The sequence below is a fragment of the Saccoglossus kowalevskii genome, chromosome 22 (genome assembly GCF_978046115.1).
Source record: "Saccoglossus kowalevskii chromosome 22, keSacKowa6.1, whole genome shotgun sequence".
Lineage (NCBI taxonomy): Eukaryota > Metazoa > Hemichordata > Enteropneusta > Harrimaniidae > Saccoglossus > Saccoglossus kowalevskii.
In genome coordinates, this window is record NC_140662.1 from 22,107,658 (window position 1) to 22,129,108 (window position 21,451).

At 33.8% G+C, this 21,451-nt stretch overlaps 2 protein-coding genes and 1 long non-coding RNA gene across 3 annotated transcripts in view; 2 read left to right on the top strand and 1 right to left on the bottom strand.

The window, feature by feature from the left end:
- LOC146729187 (putative potassium channel regulatory protein) lies at window positions 1-789 on the bottom strand. The gene has a single exon (XM_085495825.1). It carries the CDS (start codon window positions 787-789, stop codon window positions 1-3), a length of 789 nt encoding a protein of 262 aa, XP_085351951.1.
- Window positions 790-5,109: 4,320 nt separating this feature from the next.
- LOC146729188 (uncharacterized) lies at window positions 5,110-5,928 on the top strand. The gene is made up of 2 exons (XR_014928206.1): window positions 5,110-5,318; window positions 5,803-5,928. It is a non-coding gene; the product is annotated as an uncharacterized LOC146729188 (long non-coding RNA).
- Window positions 5,929-8,353: 2,425 nt separating this feature from the next.
- The window catches only part of LOC100376677 (kalirin-like), a 281,580-nt gene continuing 268,482 nt past the window's right edge, over window positions 8,354-21,451 (top strand). The window contains exon 1 of the mRNA XM_085496087.1: window positions 8,354-8,525. Coding sequence (XP_085352213.1) covers window positions 8,459-8,525 — 67 coding nt within the window. The 5' untranslated portion in view covers window positions 8,354-8,458. The remainder of the gene's footprint in view (window positions 8,526-21,451) is intronic.

Below are 21,451 nucleotides of genomic sequence, written 5' to 3' on the forward strand. Positions count from 1 at the left end.
TCACGGTGAACTTAAATTTTGCACCACGCGGCTAAATGTCCAATAGTTCACCTCGTATTCCGCTGACCCGTGTACCGTGGTACTGACGAGACGAAAACCAATACTAGTCAGATCTTTGAAAACTTCAAGATGATTTATACGCACAATAGACGTGTCATAACGATGTTCGCACGCTAACCCATCTACTTCACTTTGCCATGGTTTTGGTTTTGGTATCTCAGCCCCAACATAATAGTGTAAACCCGAACTCCGGCGTGCTTCTTGTTCCTGCCACTTTTTCGCCAAACGTTGTCGTACATCTTCATGTTTATCATAAAAACGTTTAATAGAAGGCAGGGATTTCAATACATCAACGGATGCATAAATAATACTTTGCCCTGACATTAGTTCTGTTTCATTAGCAGGAAAAAAACTTGTAGACTTCACTACAAGAAATTCTTCGGTCACTGGGTGCCCTGGTGTCGCCAGTCCCGACAGATATTCCGACAGTTCTACCATCTGATAAAAATCTGCTTCCACGGATAAGGCGGCTGAATCTATGCAATCTTCTGGTAGCGACCCATTGCGTAGAAATTCCAGGATGTATTTGAACATATCGCCATTACGATCGATAAAATAGTTTCCTTGAGCGTCTTTCAGACTCGGCATTCGACCGCTGAACATCGCACCAAGCATCGTGTCTGGATATCTCGTCAGAGTCGATCTGGTCGTGCTGTACAACGTTCCACCAACGTTTAGATTGACTATTTCGTCGTCTGGTACCGATAAACGCATACGTGCATTAGACATGACTGTTCTGAGCAGTACAGAAAATATGCCAGTGATCAGAATAAATAATAGTACGCAGTGAATACAGTCAACATTTCTTGGAAAATGTTGGGGTAATAGTGTAATGCATTTCCGGGTCTTTTCTGGGTAGAGTGCCCTCTTTGGTAGAAAATACGTTACGTTTTTTGATATCGCATAACAACAACCGGGATATGTTTTATGTATGTTTTTGTCTCGGTGCATAGAAATTGTTTAAATAATTTGCTTAGTAAAAATAAATAAATTGTCACCCCTTTCTTTTCATCGTGATTCACCATTTTTCATCCTTCAACTTTATTTCTTGATAGAATTTATTTGCGAGGCTATTTTGTTAAGACTTCTTATAGTGTTGCATTCTATACCCGTAACGTAATTTTATAATCGGATGCTTGATTTGAATTCTCCATATGCTCTAAGTTTATTTTAATGTTACTAAGCCCGTTGTCGACATTTCGTGACCTTTGCTATTATATTATGAGCATTTTTAAAAAAATTTTGTTAATGTTATTTTTAATTGACGTTTTTTTATATTTTTTTTACAAGTTATAACAATAGTTTGATAAATAACAATTTGTGTGGATTTCCCAAACCAAGAGATTTAGAAAGATGCTTTTAAATCCGTCGATTTATATAATTGCCTCTTTATCTCCCAAGCTCGCTATAGATGGCCATATTTGGACATTTTTAAAGATTCAAAAGATTTGACAGTAAAATAAGCGCACATCTTCAATTTTTTAATTAATTGAGCTTTCACCACTACAAACATCGATATATATATATAAGTATCCTGCATCGCACCAAGCATCGTGTCTGGATATTTCGATTAGATTGACTATATCATCGTCTTGCACCGATAACCACATTACTGTATCTCAGTAGACGTGACTTTCCTGAATGGTGTGATTTTTGACTCCCGTGTGCGAAGCACACAATGGAAGCCTTTGCAGTTAGCCTGTCTGTATGTGTGCGTGTGGCTGTCTGTTCCACTGATATCTCAAGAACCATATGTTGGTTTTTGAAAAGAAATTGATGCATAGATGCTCTGGACTAATGCGCAGATTTGATTAAGTTTTGGTTGAAATCCGTGCTTATCAATTACGTAATTTGCATGATAATTAGCTGATTTTAGCTGTTCCATGACTGTTCCACTGATTTCTAAAGAACCACTCTAGTCTTTGGATTTTGATAAAACTTGGTACATAGATGCTCTTGGACAATGTGCAGACCTTAGTTTTGGGTAGAAATCCTATGCATATGAATTACCTAATTTACATAATGATTTGTCAAATTTGACTTGTTTACTGATATCTTAAGTACTAATCATCACATTACAATGAAACTTGGTACATAGATGCTCTATGACTATTCACAGACCTGATTAGTTTAGGGTAACAAATCTGTACATAATAATTACCTAATTTGCATAATGATTAGTAATTTTTTGGCTTTTCACTGATATCTCAAGTACTAATTATCACATTACAATGAAACTTGGTACATAGATGTCATAGGACACTGCACAGACCTGATAAGTATTAATATTCATGCATATTAATTATCCAATTCGAATAATTAGTAAATTTTCAGCTTTTCTGTTGATGTTTCCAATACTAATCTTAACATTTTAACTAGGTACATAGATGCTCCATGATATAAGTACTGTTGCTGATAGAGACATGCAACTTGTGATATAATTTTGGTCATGTATATCAAGTCATCCTATGAGGTCATTAATTCATTAACTATTTATAATTGTTAAACCATAGCTACTTGGGACCAATCAGATAATTGCTTGCAGTTATTTTTTAAATGCTGTATTTGCTCTAATAGAAGCACGTGTACTAACTTCATGTCTCCAATACCTTCAGCACACGAAAGTTCTTTCTAAGTTTTCTTTGTGGTAATCAGGAACGATATAGAATAAATTAATATTACGTAGTGACGCTGTTGTTTTTCAGTCGAAAGTAGTCGATTATGAAAACAACATTTCAGAATCTCAAAAAAAGACTTGACAATTATAAGAATTGTCAGGAACATTATAATCCATTGGACAGTTTGATCCAGTGCTACAGCCATCAAGTATTACCAAGTACGAAGTTTCTCGTATAATAAAGCGCATGGTTCCCCGATATTTTCTGGTAAAGCGCCCTCTTTGACAGGGCATAATCGAGTCGTCTGACAAGTTTGTCTAATTTATTAGGTTAGCCCACGGTTACTAAAATTTAGTAACCGTGGTTAGCCTGATACTAACTCGTCCAATACGTGCAACAAGATCCGAACAACAAACTGTATCTAATCGTCGTCATACGGCAGCACTCTGAAGACTGAACCCTAGTCGTTTATCGTACCACACTTCACAATAGAGGTTAATCCGCCATTTGTCACATCAAATTAATTTCAAGATTATAGTGTAATTAATTAATGTTCTAAAAATGGAAAATCTGGTGAACGTTTTTTTTTATTTCTCAATGTCATACATCTTCCATACATTTGCTATTTCGGTATTTCGATTTACTCAATTATCGTTTAATTTTACACTTAGAAACTTCACTGATTGGAACAAACTTATTATCAATATAAATACATGTTTAATGTTTTCTGTTGGCGGTATGTATTTGTTCAGCCTAAGAGGAAGAGAACGAATAATTCCCAAGATATGAAACAATTTGTATTCGAGTAAAGACAGTTCAAGAGAATTCAAATATTGTGTTTACCTGCAAATTGAATGGCAGTAATGAATTAGTTGCTTTGGAACGTACGAACTTCAAATCAGCGACATGATGGTATTGGGTTTGGAAATCGAACAGACATGCGGTGGTGGTTGTCGTTCGCATCGAAACAACATACTGAGCCTAACCAATCATCAAGACCAATCAATAAAACCAATCATCTTGTGGAAAAACTGTTGGATTTTTCATTATCTGATATTTTCTTCTGTGAAACGAAATCCAAATGTTGGTCACGTAGTGAAGCACAGGCGCTCGGTACTATGTTTCAGTGATAATACCCTATTGTATATTTCTTTTATTATCACGGAAACATACCGAGCGCCTGTGGTAGTCAAGAAGGATTCGCGGCAAATCAAAATAATAATTATACAGACATCCTGGTATCCATGGCATTCACACCAATGGATCATATAGCCTGTAAATTACAAATTTTCATGGGGAAGACAACAGTGATATTTTGCTCTACGTAGACAATAACACGAATTCATTGCTCTAAAATGCTCCAGGGTTACCTCTACGTGTATTATATTGACAGAGTTATTATTATCCACTGTTGGATTTTAAAATACTGAAACTTCAACTGTAAGTCATCGTGAAGTAGTCACCGAAAACAAACTTATGCATGTTTCTTTCAATTTCCAGCGACTAACGTTTTTATCGACTGAAGGTCCATCGATTAACAGCTGTTCCCGCCGATGCGTATGAAGTGCTACTGAGGAGTCGAAATCCAACTCGACTCAAATCTTTGAAAAGCGCAACTCGGTTAAGAAACAGCGCCCTCTCACTGTGTTTGAGATCGCAGTACAAACCTTCCTCTTCGTATTTCTTTTTGATTTCTGAACGTCTGTGACCAAGTTTGACTAATCTTTGATTTGATTCGTCGTAAAAACAACCAATAGAAGTCAGAGATTTCAAAACGTCATCCGATGAATAAATTATCCAACCACATTGAAACTCATTTCTATGATACTCGATTTCCAAAATGTCTTCGTCTGCGGATTTGGACTTTTTATCTAAATATTCAGAAATTTCAGCAATTTGATAAAAATCGGCTTCCACAGCGAGAGCACCAAAATCTTTAAAATCTTCTGGCAGATGAATCGACCCATTGCGCAGAAATTCCAGGATGTATTTGAACATATCGCCATTGCGGTCGATAAAATAGTTTCCGTGAGCGTCTTTCAGACTCGGCATTCGACCGCTGAACATCGCACCAAGCATCGTGTCAGGATATCTCGTCAGAGTCGATCTGGTCGTACTGTACAACTTTCCACCAACATTTAAATTGATTATTTCATGAATTGATGAACTCGTGTGTTCATGTCCGGCCATCTCTGATAAGTTTGAACAATTCATGGAATTTGAAAAGCGACAGCCGATGAGATCGCAGAGGTCAGGGGTCAAATTAGGTCGTTAGTGTATACGACAATCTGATTAAAATCTGATGTAGTGTACGGGCTTTAATTATTTTGGCTATAAACTTATTTTAATTTTATTTTTTATCACTTTTGTTATTAATGCACTTTTATTTTATTTTATTTTATTATTTTACTTTGATTTTGATTTTGTGATTTTTTTAATTCCGCCCTACCTACATCTGAGCCGATGCCTATGTAACGAGATTTCAACGAGACCCACTATCGACGATTTTAGTCAACGAATCACATACCTCCTTCTATAGCGCACATGATGACGTCACCGGGCGGAGTCGGGTGGCAAACACACTCAAATAAAATGGCGGATTATACCGACGTTAGCGACCGAGAATAACACGGCTTTTCGGTAAGTTTATCATAATGCAACAAAAGTCATTTTTATGTTAATATTGTGGCTCGAATGGTTCGACTTTAAATCGTTATTTTGCATAGTTATTCTGGGAGTGACGATTTTGTTTCCGCCGTTTCGACCGAACACCAGTGTCTTTTTCCAGTCGCCTGCCCTGGAGACGGGTGATGTTTTGTTGAAGATCGGGCCAACATCGTCTACGGTATTGAAACCGTAGCCGTAAATATTCATCAAATTGTATCATCATTTTGTACATTATACAATAACTCTTTATTAAAGTAATTGAGCTGATTTGGAATAAAATATTTTTTATTGGAACACATCGCAATTGATCAGGAAATATTTTTTTGCTCCAATTTTCTGCGTCGATGCCGTGGGCCGGTGACCGTCATACAATTTAAAATCAGTTTACATTGTTTACTATAGCTGTTTACAGTGTTCTAATCATTACGATTTACTTATTTTTTTGCTTCCATTCTAGATAATTATGCTCAGTGATGTAAAATTGAAGCGATGACTGAATGAACGAACCTTGGTTGGCGAAGATGTATCTGGAAGTGTACACATTTGTTGGAAGTGAAAAAAATATTCAATGTAATGACAAAAATTGTAAAATGCTGTGGAATTTCTTTTGCAAATAAAAATATACTAGCAATTTTCTATTAATGGTTTATTCAAGTGGGCAAAATATAATGTACAGAAAGATTGCCCGTAGTATCGCTACACTGAAAAGTAAGCAACCGACAGCCTGTATAAAAGGGGGGCTGTGATTGGCTGTTACTTATGCGAGATTTGAACGGGACTTACATAGGCGTCGGATCAGATGTAGGTAGGGCAGAATTAAAAAAAAATCACAAAATCAAAATCAAAGTAAAATAATAAAATAAAAGGGCATTAATAACAAAAGTAATAAAAAATAAAATTATAGCCACAATAATTAAAGCCCGTACACTACATCAGATTTTAATCAGATTGGTGTATACGATGGCATTTAATGCGAGCTACAAAGAGGGCTCTACAAACTGTTCTGGACTTGCAGTAGAGCTATAAGGAAGTGATACAATGGGAGAAGCGCATTATGTGGCTTGTTTCTATAAAAACAAAAAAATTAAACGGAACAATTTTACAATTTATTTTTATTTTCTTACGCGATACTCTCAACGCAACAACTTCAATTCAAACTGAAACGAGATTTAAAACCGATTTAATAACATTGGGACGTTTCAAATGACGTTGTTGTGCACAGTGCCCGTAGATTGCTTACATGGTTGAATTCAACTGTCATTGAAATTTATGAATATTTATAAAGATGAAAGAATACTAGTATCTTTGACTCGATGAGAGTACTACAATGGTTCATAATTAAGACAATAATGGCAGAAATTTGTGCGTTTGAATTTATCTCGTGATCTAGAGAATATCCGTACCGCGACATTTTCAATGAAGTTGTCTGCTCCGTATTTCCACCTTTTTCTGCTGATTCCCACATGACGGTCGTGAATCGAATGGACACCGTAATAAATTCGCCTGGCGTTTGATTATTTCTGATAGGATGGCGTGGTTAGCTTCTTCATACATAATATGTGTTTGTTTATCATACTAGTAGTTTATATCACATTTTCTTTCTCGGAAAACACATGTGATATATTCTTTGCAATCATGATATTTCCTTACACTATCTGCCGCTCACACTTTAATAACTTGAAAACTAGGGACGGTAAGCACGTTTGCAAAATTATAATTTGTGGGAAAATGTTTTCTGAACGTAAATTATTTAATACGTTGATAGTTTACAGAATACATCTATATGTGCCTAGTTTTAACCAGACTTGTTTCTATGCAAAAGGGAAAATGGACACGACAGTCATTTTTTAAATATTTGAAACTTACAACATTGGAATAAATCGAAAAGTTTTAAATACTGTACTAGTATATATTGGAATTGGTTGTTGTTGGTATGACAACCATCCTCATTCCCGTTTCTTTTCTTATTTTCATGCACCAATTATGAAGTGGAAATAACATACCCAAGTGTAGACAAAAATTGCACAGTTCAAGTCACAACACAAAGGGGGCAAGAAGTTGAACTATTAACTAAACAATCCACAAGAACAAAACAAAACAACTGACAAGTTCAATTACTGACTTAAAACTCTACTACAGTGTATGCAAATAATTATTGGACTTATTCTCATGTTCATGGTTGATCTATCTTGCTGTGAAACGCATGGTACTAGAAAATTTAAATAAACGAATCCTGCTATGTTATAAATATACAGATATGAGGGCGTAATTCAAATTTCGCCGGTATAGTGGATGCGCCGAGTAGCTAAACACGCACCAGGGATGACATCATTAAAACAAAAGTCTCTTGGGCGTAAAAAATATTAGAAGATGAGAGCCATGCTAATACACAGTGTGAATAATAATAAACAGTATTACACAATGTCTCCGCCAGAGGGCAGTGTGAATGCGAACAAATCTTCATACTCGACACATTGAAATAATGCAGTGGATATATAAATTGACAATATAACTTTTTAGGCATCCGTTTTTCAAATAATTTACTGGTGTGATATACTAGCTTTTAGAATGTTAATAACAGTTGATGTCCTATTAGTTTTATCGTTTAGTACCAATTTACAATCCTCAAAACGCCTTTTCCTCATATCTGTCATATTTTGATGATTGAAGATTTTGATTGAAGTAATTTATCTACAATAACTAATTTTAATTTTGATTTTTGTTTTTAAAAGCTTTACGTTCTTAGTTAATGTTAGTTTGCACCATCTTATCGAGCTGATTTGTTCATTTCATATTTAATTGTTTTTAAGTCATGTTGATCGAAAAGACGTCCATCAGTAAAAACATTTGCCTTTGCCACTCGCTGAATAATTATGAAAGTTGTGAAAACGTGCTCAAACGCCCGACTCAGAGGTGTTCTTCTAGTCAGCAGCAGTTTCGGGTCGACAAGGTTATTCAATGACGTCATTTAACAGTTCGGTTGCCCTCGGAGTCCTTCGTGTAAGGGTCACGTTAGATTCAATATGGCCGACAACTTGAACGGGGAGCTTATGTTTACCATTCTAAAATTGTGATAATCATGAACTCGGGAATTTTTTGATAACAACCAAACTATGAGTTCAGTGGGAAGTACGAGTGACTCGTCCCCAGACGGCGAGGGTGCCTTCTACGCCGGCCCAGGTAAGTGGTAAATCCAAATAATTGTAGCATGTCCGTGAAAGGCTCGCAGCCAGTCAGCGTTGCACTGCAGGTCGACTTGCTGATTCGAGTGGCGCGCCGCTCGATGTCAACATTATATTGATGGATTCGGTTTTCTTTGCTAACAAGGCGTTCGCGACTAGTGTCAGGACCTCAAATTTTACTCCTAGTTGTGTATGTTCACTCAATCTCATTGCCAATATGATCGACACGTAAATATTGATCTTTGTCGGGGTTTATAGTGACTGACAGCGGAAGCGGCTTTTTTAAAAGCATCTTTGTTGTGTCTCTTTGAAAACGCTGGAGTCCTGTTTAATAATAACCACTTTAGAACATCCCTCCCCGAAGCGCCAGGATTGAGAGTTGTGTCTCAGGTCGTTGACAGTATTCCCATGATTGAAAATAGGATGTTTACACAATCATTTGAATAAATGCAATCGACTTCAGCCAAGTGTTTGATTTAAAATTAAGGGTCAACGACAAGGTGTATTGAATTTGACCTCGTACACATGACATTTTGCACGTGTTGTCAATTCAACATCTTTGCTTCTTGTATACTTGAACCGATCGCATATAAATTTGTTGCTGAAAAATGACGCGACTGCGGTTTCCTTGATTTGACATAATTTCTGTTGGACATGTTGTATTGTGATTCAGCACGAAACTATGCTTTAGGAGATAACAGCTGTCTTTGTCATCATCTCAATTTTCAGAATAGATAAAACACCAAGAATTTGGTTTATAAGTTATGGTTTGGATAAAATATTTGCAATAGATTACCACCAAATAAATTATACACATACAGGATAGAGCAAATAGATTCATAATTTTGGAGAAATATTATTAGCATAACAATTGAAGTGAATAAAAACGTGGAACTAACTCAAAAACTGATTAATATAATATCGTTAGTCACAATTTCACAATATTGTTCATTGATTCCACTTTATTTGATTATTGTTAGTGTGTGTTCTGTTCAAAATTCTGGTGTTGTAGCTTGTTTTTGTTTTGGTTTGTTGTGCTAGTCATGGTTGAAAACCAGTAATACATATTTAAAATTATAAACTTCAGACTTGTGTGTTTCATAGTCATTACAAAAAAAAAATGTTATGATTTTTTTAATACCCAGAGTTGACAAATAATTTCATAAATTACAGAAATATTTTACTCTGCAAACCGTAGTCCTTCTTTTCCAAGGTATTTATTCAACCTGACAAATGGAACAGTGCTGTCTAAAACCGACTGTAGGAGATGGAACTTGTATCAGATGTGTAGGTAAATCTGTTCTAGTACGTGCCAAGGTACATGTACCTTGTGAATCAATACATTTGGGTCTTTTGAATTATTGTATTTAAACATGCAACAGCTATAGACCTGTCTATAGTGAATTGGTGGTTCCATACAATGTACATACATGTACATGCTGCCCTGGGTTTAGTGTTTGGGGGTGTGTCCATATAGAATATATCACCCAAGAATAACTGTTATTTATTATCCAACTGCATTTATCTTGGTTGTCACTTGGTTAACCTTTATTACACCAACCTCTCACTATTCATGGGTTTCTGCTTTTGTAGCTTTTTCGTCTTCACTCATCCATGTATTGTATTTACTCTGAATTCTCTTGTGGTAAATTTGGTGATACCTTACACCCGTGCTGTTGCAGTCAGATCCTGACAGAATGACAGTATTAATTATAGCATACTTATATCAAGTATCAGCTTGCTGTGAAACATGAAACAAAATGAATATACATGTGGTACATGGCTTTGTTGTTTTGTTGCATGAACCAAAAACGTAAATGTTATTTTTCTGCACTCCTTTGTTGCCTTTAGTCTTCTTATACTAACATGTAGAATATTACAATGAAAACTGGTGCACTTTCACCGAGAAATAATTGGAGAAAATTGCAACATTTTTGTATCTCACACCCTTACCTTGTCTTATCAATCTAAAACTAAATGTGGCTGGCAGGATAATGATTAAAGTTGCATTCACAGTTTTTAAAATCTGTGAGGTACCATCCCTTACCAGTATATATACACCACAAAATATGCTACCAAGTAATGAGAATTCACCTGCAGACTGAATGTGGATTTAAGCAGACCTCTCAGATTTACTTAAAGAATTATGTTTGTCCTTGAAACTCAGTTTTAACATTATAGGTGTGTTTGTCTATAAAAACCTCCAATACTCCAGAAATGTGTGAAAAGGTCTGTACAGGATAACTATTTTTAATATTATATATAAATATTTTTTTGCAATAAGATTATTCTTTGTATGTTTTCAGCTTGTCTGAATATAACTTCAAGGCAATGAGTCACGGCTACTTTGCAAGATTCCTTTCCCATGAATGTCCTTAAAAATATAAATGGCTTGCAACTATGCATATGAAAAATGTTGATGATGATTTTCCTGCTAATTTCTGACAAATTTTCCATCCTAGCCTTACCCTTGATTACTAAAAAAATAACTGTCGGAAGTTGTCCAATGAATCAAAAACCCAAAACCGGTACTACTGTAATTTATGTAAGATGTGGGATCAAGTTTCATTGTACTAGTAAATTGAAAACATAGGGGTGGATTGAGAGTGTTTCCTCTGGGTAACTAAAACCAAATACTGCCTTCTTGTGTTGTGTAATCACTCAGTATGTTACAACCCCCAGTGTACTGTAAAGACTCAATTACTCAACGACACTGACATGTGCCTTCACACCAATTGTGACATTTTTCATCTTGTTTGTCGTCTTTGAATAAATGAAGAAGAATAAATCATAAATATGATTCAATTGAGATAGCTGTTGAAAATATTTCATCTCTATGAGTTTCATTCCATACTGTAAAACTATTTATTTTCACTGGAATTTAATATTAATATAAAATATTTCATTTTATGTTTCCTTCCATGACCTAATACTGTAAAACTATTAATTTTCACTGGCATTTAATATTAATATAAAATATTTCATTTTATGTTTCCTTCCATGACCTAATACTGTAAAACTATTTATTTTCACTGGAATTTAATATTAATATAAAATATTTCATTTTATGTTTCCTTCCATGACCTAATACTGTAAAACTATTTATTTTCACTGGAATTTAATATTAATATAAAATATTTCATTTTATGTTTCCTTCCATGACCTAATACTGTAAAACTATTTATTTTCACTGGCATTTAATTTCACTGTTTCGATATATTCTATTGTTATTTTAAATAGCATTATTTTACTTATCAGCACACAAAAATTTAAAACCAATGAATAGTTGATGCCTTTACAGTATATGATTAACATATACTTAGCATATTATGCTAATGACATGCAAATGTGCCTGAATAATTATATTCTTTATTTTGATTGGCTGAGAATAAGAAAGTTGTCACAGTTGAATACCGGTACATTTATATACATGTAGCAATTAATTAATGAGTGAATCAACGAATACCAGTCACTTTCAGAAATGAAATTTCATATTCATCATTCAATATGTGATACTGTAAACCGTTAACATTAGCATAATTTGAAGATGATTGTAAGGACATTTTGTGAATACTGCCTTCTCCCAAAGAAAGTAGTATTGCGTTGCAGGTAATTTGCTAGACTTGCTTACAGTCTGTTGCGATTCCGATGAAAAATTCTTGAAAAATAAATATAAATTGTGTAAATGAAATCCCAACAGACTTGCCATCAGTGAAAGCGCCCTCACATTACCGCATTACCGGCCAGATTTGGGCTTGTAATGATTGACATGTCTAATATGTTTCAACCAATCAGAAGACAGGCTAAGTAACATATCAACTGAGACCCCGAAACACATGACACTTTCTTGGATAAACTGGATAAACGAGAAACGATGGTTGTTTTACTCAATTTTGTTGGCATCAAAAACATGGTAACATAGCGCAAGACAAGTAAACACAGGCACGTGCGATGTCTGGTTTATTGTTATGATCCGTGGCTCGGCTGCTCCAGCACCGTATAACGTATTCACCTCATCAGAATCGCAACAGACTGCAAGCTAGTCTACTAATTTGCCTAACAATGGAATATGCTAAATCATCTTTTTCTCTATTCTATTATTCATTAAGCTAAATGAGCTCCATTGTTTATCTCAAATTTGGGAAGAACCCTGTGCTGCTTTGACTTAATGTTTTAGCACCCGTGAGAAATTTGACCTCTTACTAAAACTCAAAATATTATCTCTCGTGACATTGAAGCGGTTTAAAGTAATAACACCTTTTGTGTTTAATTTAATTTATTTATAATTTAATTTATTGATATGACGTATTTGTTTTATTGTAATCACACCTCAAATAGTATTGTGCGTAAACCGATCATTACATTTGTTCCATGCTGGATCATTGCAATATGACTTATTTTAACAGTAGAGTTTGTTACACATGTCATTTCAATGTAAGTGCGTGCATATAATAAACCATTCAGTTTACTGCAAGATTCAGCGTTAAATGTGAAATCAAACGCGAGTACAGACTAAACAAAAGTCATAATGTCTTAGCAATGTCAAAACAAATTTTAATAATGTTTAATAAAGTTTAATAATGTGCTATACACATATGATGTTGGTTCATTTGATAAGGTTATCTCTCCACGCAATATTTCCCTTTCATAGTTTGACATTAAGCTATAAAAAGAATAAATTCAAGTTACAAATCAAATCGGTTGTTTTAAGTGGCAGATATTCGGTCCGCTTCTTTCACACAATATGCGAAAACACTTAAAGGTCAGATGCGATATTGTTAATTATTGAGTTCTCGTTACTACCGATACGTAGAATTGTTTCCCAAAAATTAGACAGTATTGTTGAGGAGAAGATGTTATGACTCCCAGTCTTAAAGTATCACATCCGATAAAGGTTCCATGCGACATGTACAACAAATAAAATAGGTATTAGTTATACTAAATTTGAGTACGAGTAGATGCTGTATTGGGACCACCACCTTTTAAGGATTCCAGGAAACATTTACTGCTACAATTTTTCCTGACTTCTTGCAAGTTTACATTATACTGTAAGCTATTTACAGTGAATATACATACATATTGGTAAAAAATGACATTATGGATAACTTTTGTCTTTCAATATTTTTGTTTGATATTACTTGCTGACATAACACTGAATCATATTTCATTGTATAAAACTTAAAATATTTGTTGTATCACACAAAATATTTCTTTGTATTATTGGTGCGTACATGTGTCTGTTCTATTATTTCAAATTGAATGTGCTTTTCTAAGTCATTCAGGGAATAAGAACTATTTCTAAGTTATTTCAGTGAAATAAGAACTATTGTGGAGGAGATCAACACAACAATTTCAGTGTATGATTATTATGATAAATTGTAACTCACTATTCATATCAATATGAAATATTGATCATAAATACTGCAAAACATGTCTTGATATTTAAACAAATTAATAAATTATGTTATAAATACACTATACCTTAGATGTGTAAACCTGTATTTATGTTTCCTTATTTGATCAATACCGGTAATCAAATGGAAATTTATGTCTATTTTGTTCAAAATTATTGAAAAGTTATTTGGTTCATAATTGTGACTGTGAGTGAAACAAGATTTGCATGTGTTTTAAACGTACAGTTATTCACGTACTGTAAAGTGACTAATTTTCACTGGCACATGACACCGGGTTTGAATTTCACTGATTTAGTATTTCATGAATATTCAGTAGGTTTTAAATTCATGGTTTTATCATTTAGATAATGTGTTCTCTATGCTAAATTTTACATATTCACTGGGTTTTAATTTAGCGTATTTTCCAGTCAGCGAAATAAGCAAAATTAAAACCCAGTGAATAATTAACCCTTTCACAGTAGTGTACTACCGGGTAGTATACTGTACAGTAAATTGTGTAATATTAGATCTGACAGTGCATCTTGGCCTACAATATTGAGGTTAGGGGTATTGTACATTACAGTTTCTATGGACTGACTCATCGGTACTGAATGTACCATGCATCAAAACAATGGGTATCTTGTGAAGGCATGTGATAGGTGTGTGACCTTACTATTCATTGTACATTTACATGTACTTGAAGTCTGCACAGAAATCTCTGACCTCAACCATGATTTTAAGGGAACTTTGATATTTTGTTATTGTCTTGTCTGTATTGGTTGGAAACTTAAAAAATATGTATAGTGATCAAGATTAAAGCGCGGTGGTCGTCGCGCAGTACGTGTTCGAATTTCATGTGAATAAACAATGTATTTTACACGCGTTGTATACGTCGCTATGAGTCTCATATCGAACAGGACGCGACGCGACGACTGCCGCCCTTTAAACCACATTTGCTACCAGGGCTATGATTATCGTATTTGCTTGTTAGAAGTGCATCTCCAATATATGGCAGATTTGTTTTATATTTTATCATTAAAATATGTAACCATAGAAACACGTCTGTAATTACGCAAGTGTGTGCATTACTAATAGAGCAAATATGGTATACACATAAATAATTTGATGTATTTAGAAATATAATTTCTTCTCGTGGTGTAGAAAACGAATAGAGAATGGTAATTTTAAACATCTGGGTACGGGTGTTGTTTGTAATATTTTCAAAGTGACTTTATTAAAACCTAGACCTTAGAAATATCTTTTCCAAGGTCTATGATTAAAACCATCTCTCACCTCAACAATTGAAGTTGCTCATTGGTGCGTTGCGAATTGCTAAAATTAAAAAAAAAATTGTTTTTCTTTTTTCAAGTGCCACTAACCTGAGCTCTTTCTGTGGGCAACATGAGAATAACAACACATGGAAACCCATTAATCGTGAAGTAACAAGTTTGTTTTGATCGTCTAAATTGTTTTTATTTTTTACCGGAAAATATTTTGTGCCCTTTATGAACATTAAAATATTTTATACTTGGTACATTTTCTCATTTCCCTTGAAACCATTCAATTTAATCGACTCGATAATATTAATTATTAACAACATGTCTAATTAAGTCACACCCAATTAGACTTTCATATACATATGTGACAAGTGACTTGGCAGGAACAGTAATGGCTGCCACGCCTAATCCTCTCTTTCTTGGTCTGCACCACAAGATGATAACATCTGTATTTGCTTTATTAGAATTGAAAACAAAATAAGGTTGAGTATACTGGATCATTAAAATATTACTTATTTTGAACATCTACACACTTGTATACACACGCTTTGTCATTTGCATTTATAAGCACACACACACGCACAACAAATGGAGCAAATACGATACCTGAGAATGTTTCACTGACATTTTAAGACCTACCCCCAGTACTAGTACTTGAAATACAAATTCTTTTCTATCTTGTGTACTTTAAAATCATCAAATCATGCATATATAGAGTGAAAAAATTATAATTTAAATTTATATATGTGTGTAATGTATTTAATATTAATAAGATCTTTTTATTTCTTATTACTTTTTTGTATATATTAGACCCTGTTGTCAGGGATAATGTTATTGTAATATATATAAATACATGAACTTGTTTGCATAATCGCATGTTTCTCAGGATTCTGCATCTCCGCAATACAACATACATGATAAATTATTCAAATTTCAATTGGCTAGTCTAGACAATCGCTGTACATCAGGCATTTAGTGTAAATATACTTTATTTTAATGGAGCTAATCCGTGAGGGCTCTAGGAACGAACATGTACACATCAGATCAATTTATTTCTCAGTGTGCACACGTACGGGAAAAAAAGGGTGACATTGCCAGTGTTTGCATTTTGAATATAGACTGGTTTGGTGTTCCTTATTTGGTATATATGTTATGTGCTTATTAGTGCCTGGAAAAATGGAAATAAGAACCTACCGGTAATTCCAATATGAGATTACCCAATTTCTATAATGTTTCTCAAAACAAAAATGGCAGTACTTCTGTTACAATTGAATTAGCGGCTGGTTAAGTATGAGAGATGACAAACCTTTACCATTATCTTGATTTTACGAACACAGCTGTGGTAATATTATGGTGTTGATTCAATTTACTTCAAATTTGTTGCTCTGATGATTTTATTGCATTTTCTAAAACTAATTAAAAGATAAAAAGTGTCCTGAGAATATTTAATTTCATAATATTTGGCATTGTGAAAGTTGATTATATAGTATAGAATACACGTCAGTGTTCTACATGTGTGTTGTGGAGCTTAAACTTTAACTCCAATACTGTGAAATACTTTATCTTAGCTGGAATTAATTTTCGCTGAAAAGGCATTTTGGGTTTTTTGTATGGAATTTATTTTCACTGATTTTTGATGAGTTGAATGTAAAATATAAGGAAAAAAGTATGTTCGCTGGATTTTATTTTCACGAAATCATCCCTTCAGCGAAAAAAGCGAAAATAAATTCCAAGCGAAAATAAAGTATTCTTCAGTATACCATAATGTGTCTGTGAGTATACTTATGATTGACATATTTGTAGATAGGAAAGGCATTAAGGCAATGAAAGGAGGATCCAAGATTAGAAAATGTTTTAATGGCCCCATGTGTTTTGTACCTTATGCTGTATCTTCTCTGTCTGTTATTATAAGTCTTGTTCTCTGTTAATAAAGCCACTTCCATGTTAAAAATGGGTGTAGGGAATTCCATTCACAGCATATACAATGTACAAGTACATGTATGTGGTTTTAGTCTGTAGTTGTGGATCAATAAAAATTGTTTTTGAGAACATTACACAACTAATCGAAGTTGTGATGAAAGACATTGCTTTTATCCTTCATCATAATTTTGATGTCAGAGAAGCCATTTGTCGCTAGAAGATGCAAGTTCACAATTTTTTTTATCGTTTTTATTCTTTCTATTTTACATGATTCTTAATAATACAAGCTTGAAATTATAGACATAGAATAACTTCTAATTCAATGTCCATAACATTAACGCTGTAATTAACTCACTCGATTGTAGCTAACTATAATTAATACTGTAATTAGATTAAATATTTGTTTTAATTGGTCACTAATTATTAATGATGAGAGTTTTTATGAAAGGTTTGAATTTTGTGAGACGATTCCCAGAATACTGACGAAACGATTTCTGCATGAAAATTCCATTTGTCATCAACTGCTCATTATAGAACACTTTTATGAAGTGGAAACGACATAACTTAAAATTTAAATAAACAGATGATTAGGATCTATAGCCATTGAAAGTTTGTTAGTATTTACCCACAGCACCAGTATTGCCTACGTTTTCAACATGGCATAGTAAATTTATTACAATAGAAATAAAAATTGTTTTCCACCATAGGAAATCCACTGTACTTGAATAATTTAAAAATTTGAAATAAACTGTGTCAGGGTTCGGTTGAAGCGTGTATCTCGGTCATATATATAGATCTCAATGTTACATTTGTAACTATGCTATCTTTAAATTATGTTAAAAATTGCGTTAACTTCAAACTCTACTTTGCAAAAAATGGATTTCATTGTTTCATGGGTTACTTTACAACTTTCTATTGCTTAAATGGTGTAGGGAATGTGGTATACTGTATCACCAAATTACATAGCCACATATGCGTCTTTGTAATGTGTTTCTAATCAGAAGTAGTAATATATTGAAAACCTTATCTCATGACATCACTTACATTGTATTTGTAGAGCGTACTGAAGCATGTGGCATCGCATACATGCATTGTGCATTCAATTCTTTTGGGATGATATCACTCGTATCAACCAGCGCTATGAACAATGAATATCAGATGTTAACTTATTTTTGTTTGTACGTAAAAGACATTCAACCTCTCTGGTATACAAATATTGGCTCAAGCTGATTGTAATACAATAATTGGTGATAAAACCCACCTACCTGTTTAGTAGCTGGACACGTGTGCCTACCATTAAACCTTTGAGTGAAAAAGTTAACTTTTGTGTCACCTTTTACAAAATAAAACTTACCTTTTCCCCTAAAAAAAATGTTAATCAAGTACTGCGACCAATAGCTGTTTCCAGCCCAGGGAGGTTAAAAATTACAATTTTTTTGAAATGGTACCCTGATGTATTTGTTCTATTAGTATATGCGCTTACGTGAATAACACAGATATCTGTAGTCAAATTAAATTAGGTTTACGTGTGCTTTCTATTTGAGATGTGCTTATAATAGAGGGAATATGGTATACCGATATGTACGTGTACACATGTACTTTTGTAACAGGAATTGTGAGTAGCATTTGCATACATTCAAATAAATGTCAGATATGTGTATAGGAAATATCCATACTGCTTCCAAATCTTGAACGCATAAATCTGAGAGTCGGACAAATGTGAACGTTTGTTGCATTGTTCACATGCGATTTTTAGCACATCATTTTCGTTAGATTCAGCCCTATAGTAATTTCTGAAGCTGGTTTACCATGAATGATATATACCAGGCTAGTGATTCACATATCTTCACTGGTGTTGTATGCTGTGCATGGTCTTGGTGTCCGAGTTGCCATACTCAGCTGGGCATGAGACTGTTACAAGTGCCGTTGTTATTTCACCTGTTCAATATTTATATTATAATAAACAAGTTGGATCTGACTATAACTTGTACCAGTTTCTGTTATAAGGCTTCTGAGCAGGCATAGTGTGCTCTCATTTAGAGCCTTGAAATTTTTTTTTTTATTTTATTTTATTTTATTTTGGACTAAATTGTTTTTCATTACCTACAGGTTCTGTTGGAAATTGTTGAAAAAAATGTGAAGGTTTATTTTGCAAAAAAGAGCAAAAATTTACTAGCATTCAATGGGTTATTCTATAGATCTTGTATCTAGGATGTATGGTTAAACAAAGGTTCAGATAGTAGATTTGAATTGGTAGAGAATTTTCCCCCATTTGATGAAATACTGTGAGATATTGTGATTACTTTTTGGATACAATCGAGAGCTTCTCATTATGTGACAAGTTTAAAATCCCATCTGCAAATGAAACACAAGGAATGTTTTTTCTTTTAAATTTCTGTAAATTTTGTCACCATTTTCAAAATAGGTACAAATACTCAACTATTTCAGGTATTTACAGAGATGCTAATTTTGTATGTTGTCCGTAAACAAAAAAACACCACACACTCCTACAAAGTCAATAACAAGCACACATGTCTGCGAGATTCTTCTGATGGAATGCGTGTCCTCCATATACTAATATTTGACTTGTGTTGGGTTTCACCAAAGACAGTGAATTCATACATGGTGGGAGTTCTCTTTCATTGATTCCAATTGCATCAGTTCATAAAATGAAATATTTGGCTACACTTGGGTACGCCTGGCGAGTAAATATAGCCTAAATTCTTGTAGCTAGGCTTGTCAATAACAATTTATGTCATCAGAATAATGTTTAGAACATCAACGATTACAGAATTATTCCTCAATCCTACATTATATACATACAGTGTTTGTAGTAGTCATCTGTTTAAAGAACAGACGTGCCTAACTTGTAATAAGAACAATTCTATATAAATACCACCATGATATTATGCTGAATGAAATGTGTCAGATAAATTACAAAGAGCAAAAAAAAGGGGGGGGACCCCTCTCCTCGCGAACTTGTTTCCATGGTAACAATGACTGTGATTTATTTTTTTTAGTTTTAAGCCCTGTTTTGGCGGCCATTTTGAATTGAAAATTGTTCTAAAACTATGTAAGTTCATATACATTGAGACTTATTTTGAGTTTGTATGCTTTCGTCTGACACAACCATGTCTGGTGTCTCCGGTTAGGCGTTTGATGTTAAGATATCACATTTGCTTCCCCTGTCTAATCTTTCACATTTGGCATTTAATTCCACCTCAGGCTCGTATGTTATTCTGCGGTTGAATCCGAGGTGACTGTGAAATTATTACATTGGTTTTATTGCATAATTCATGGACATGTCGTGGTTGTATACATTAATATAGTGTTTGTTATACTTTATTTAAGATGCAATTTATTCTTGCTCGTCATATTTTCACTATTGGTTTTATACCTCAATGAAAATCGTTAAAATTTAATCTTATTAAGAGTAATCTATCATATTAACTTTAAATGCCCATCATTTTCATCACCTGTCACAGAATAACCTGCATAAATTTGTTAATATTTTTTCAAAGTGATGTATATTTTTTTTTAGAATTCACATATAATTTAATCAAATATTATTACATAATTTCATAATGTTTGCCATTTCCATTGTCATTGTTTCCATTATTTTTGGGAAGTTCATGTGACTGGTTGTGTTACCAAAGCTTCACATTCACTAACATTGCTGACGTTATTATGTGAATCTAGTGAAATTTATTGCAAATACTTAATTAAAAACAGTTGAGTCAAAGCATATATGGAAGGTAGAATTTGATTTGTTGAACAAAACCTGTCAACAAACAAGCTCTCTGATTGGTCTGACTGTTACGTGTTAGGGTTGGGTAGCCAATCAGACACAATGAAAGCTGCTCTCTGATTGGTCTGACTGTTACGTGTTGGGGTTGGGTAGCCAATATTGTCACAATGAAAGCTGCTTTCTGATTGGTCTGACTGTTATGTGTTAGGGTTGGGTAGCCAATCAGACACAATATCCCATTGACTCCATTAAAGTGTGCAAAATGTTGGACATTCTGGCAGAGAAAAATACAACATTTAAAGGTTAATGAATCTGACTCCTGACTCTGTATTTGTCTATTCCTTTAATCAACATAGTGTATTTTAAAAATTATGTGTAATTGAAATTACATTTTACATGTACAAGCCCTGGTATTTAATTTCAATACTTTTATATGTTATTATATTCATTATTTTTATTAAATTGTAATTCAACATGTTCACATGGATGTAATTTAGTGTAATTCACTCATCAGTGAAACTTTGATGTTAATTCAATTAATTATTAATGAGTAATTTTTTGTACAATCTGGTGTTCTCTTCGGGAT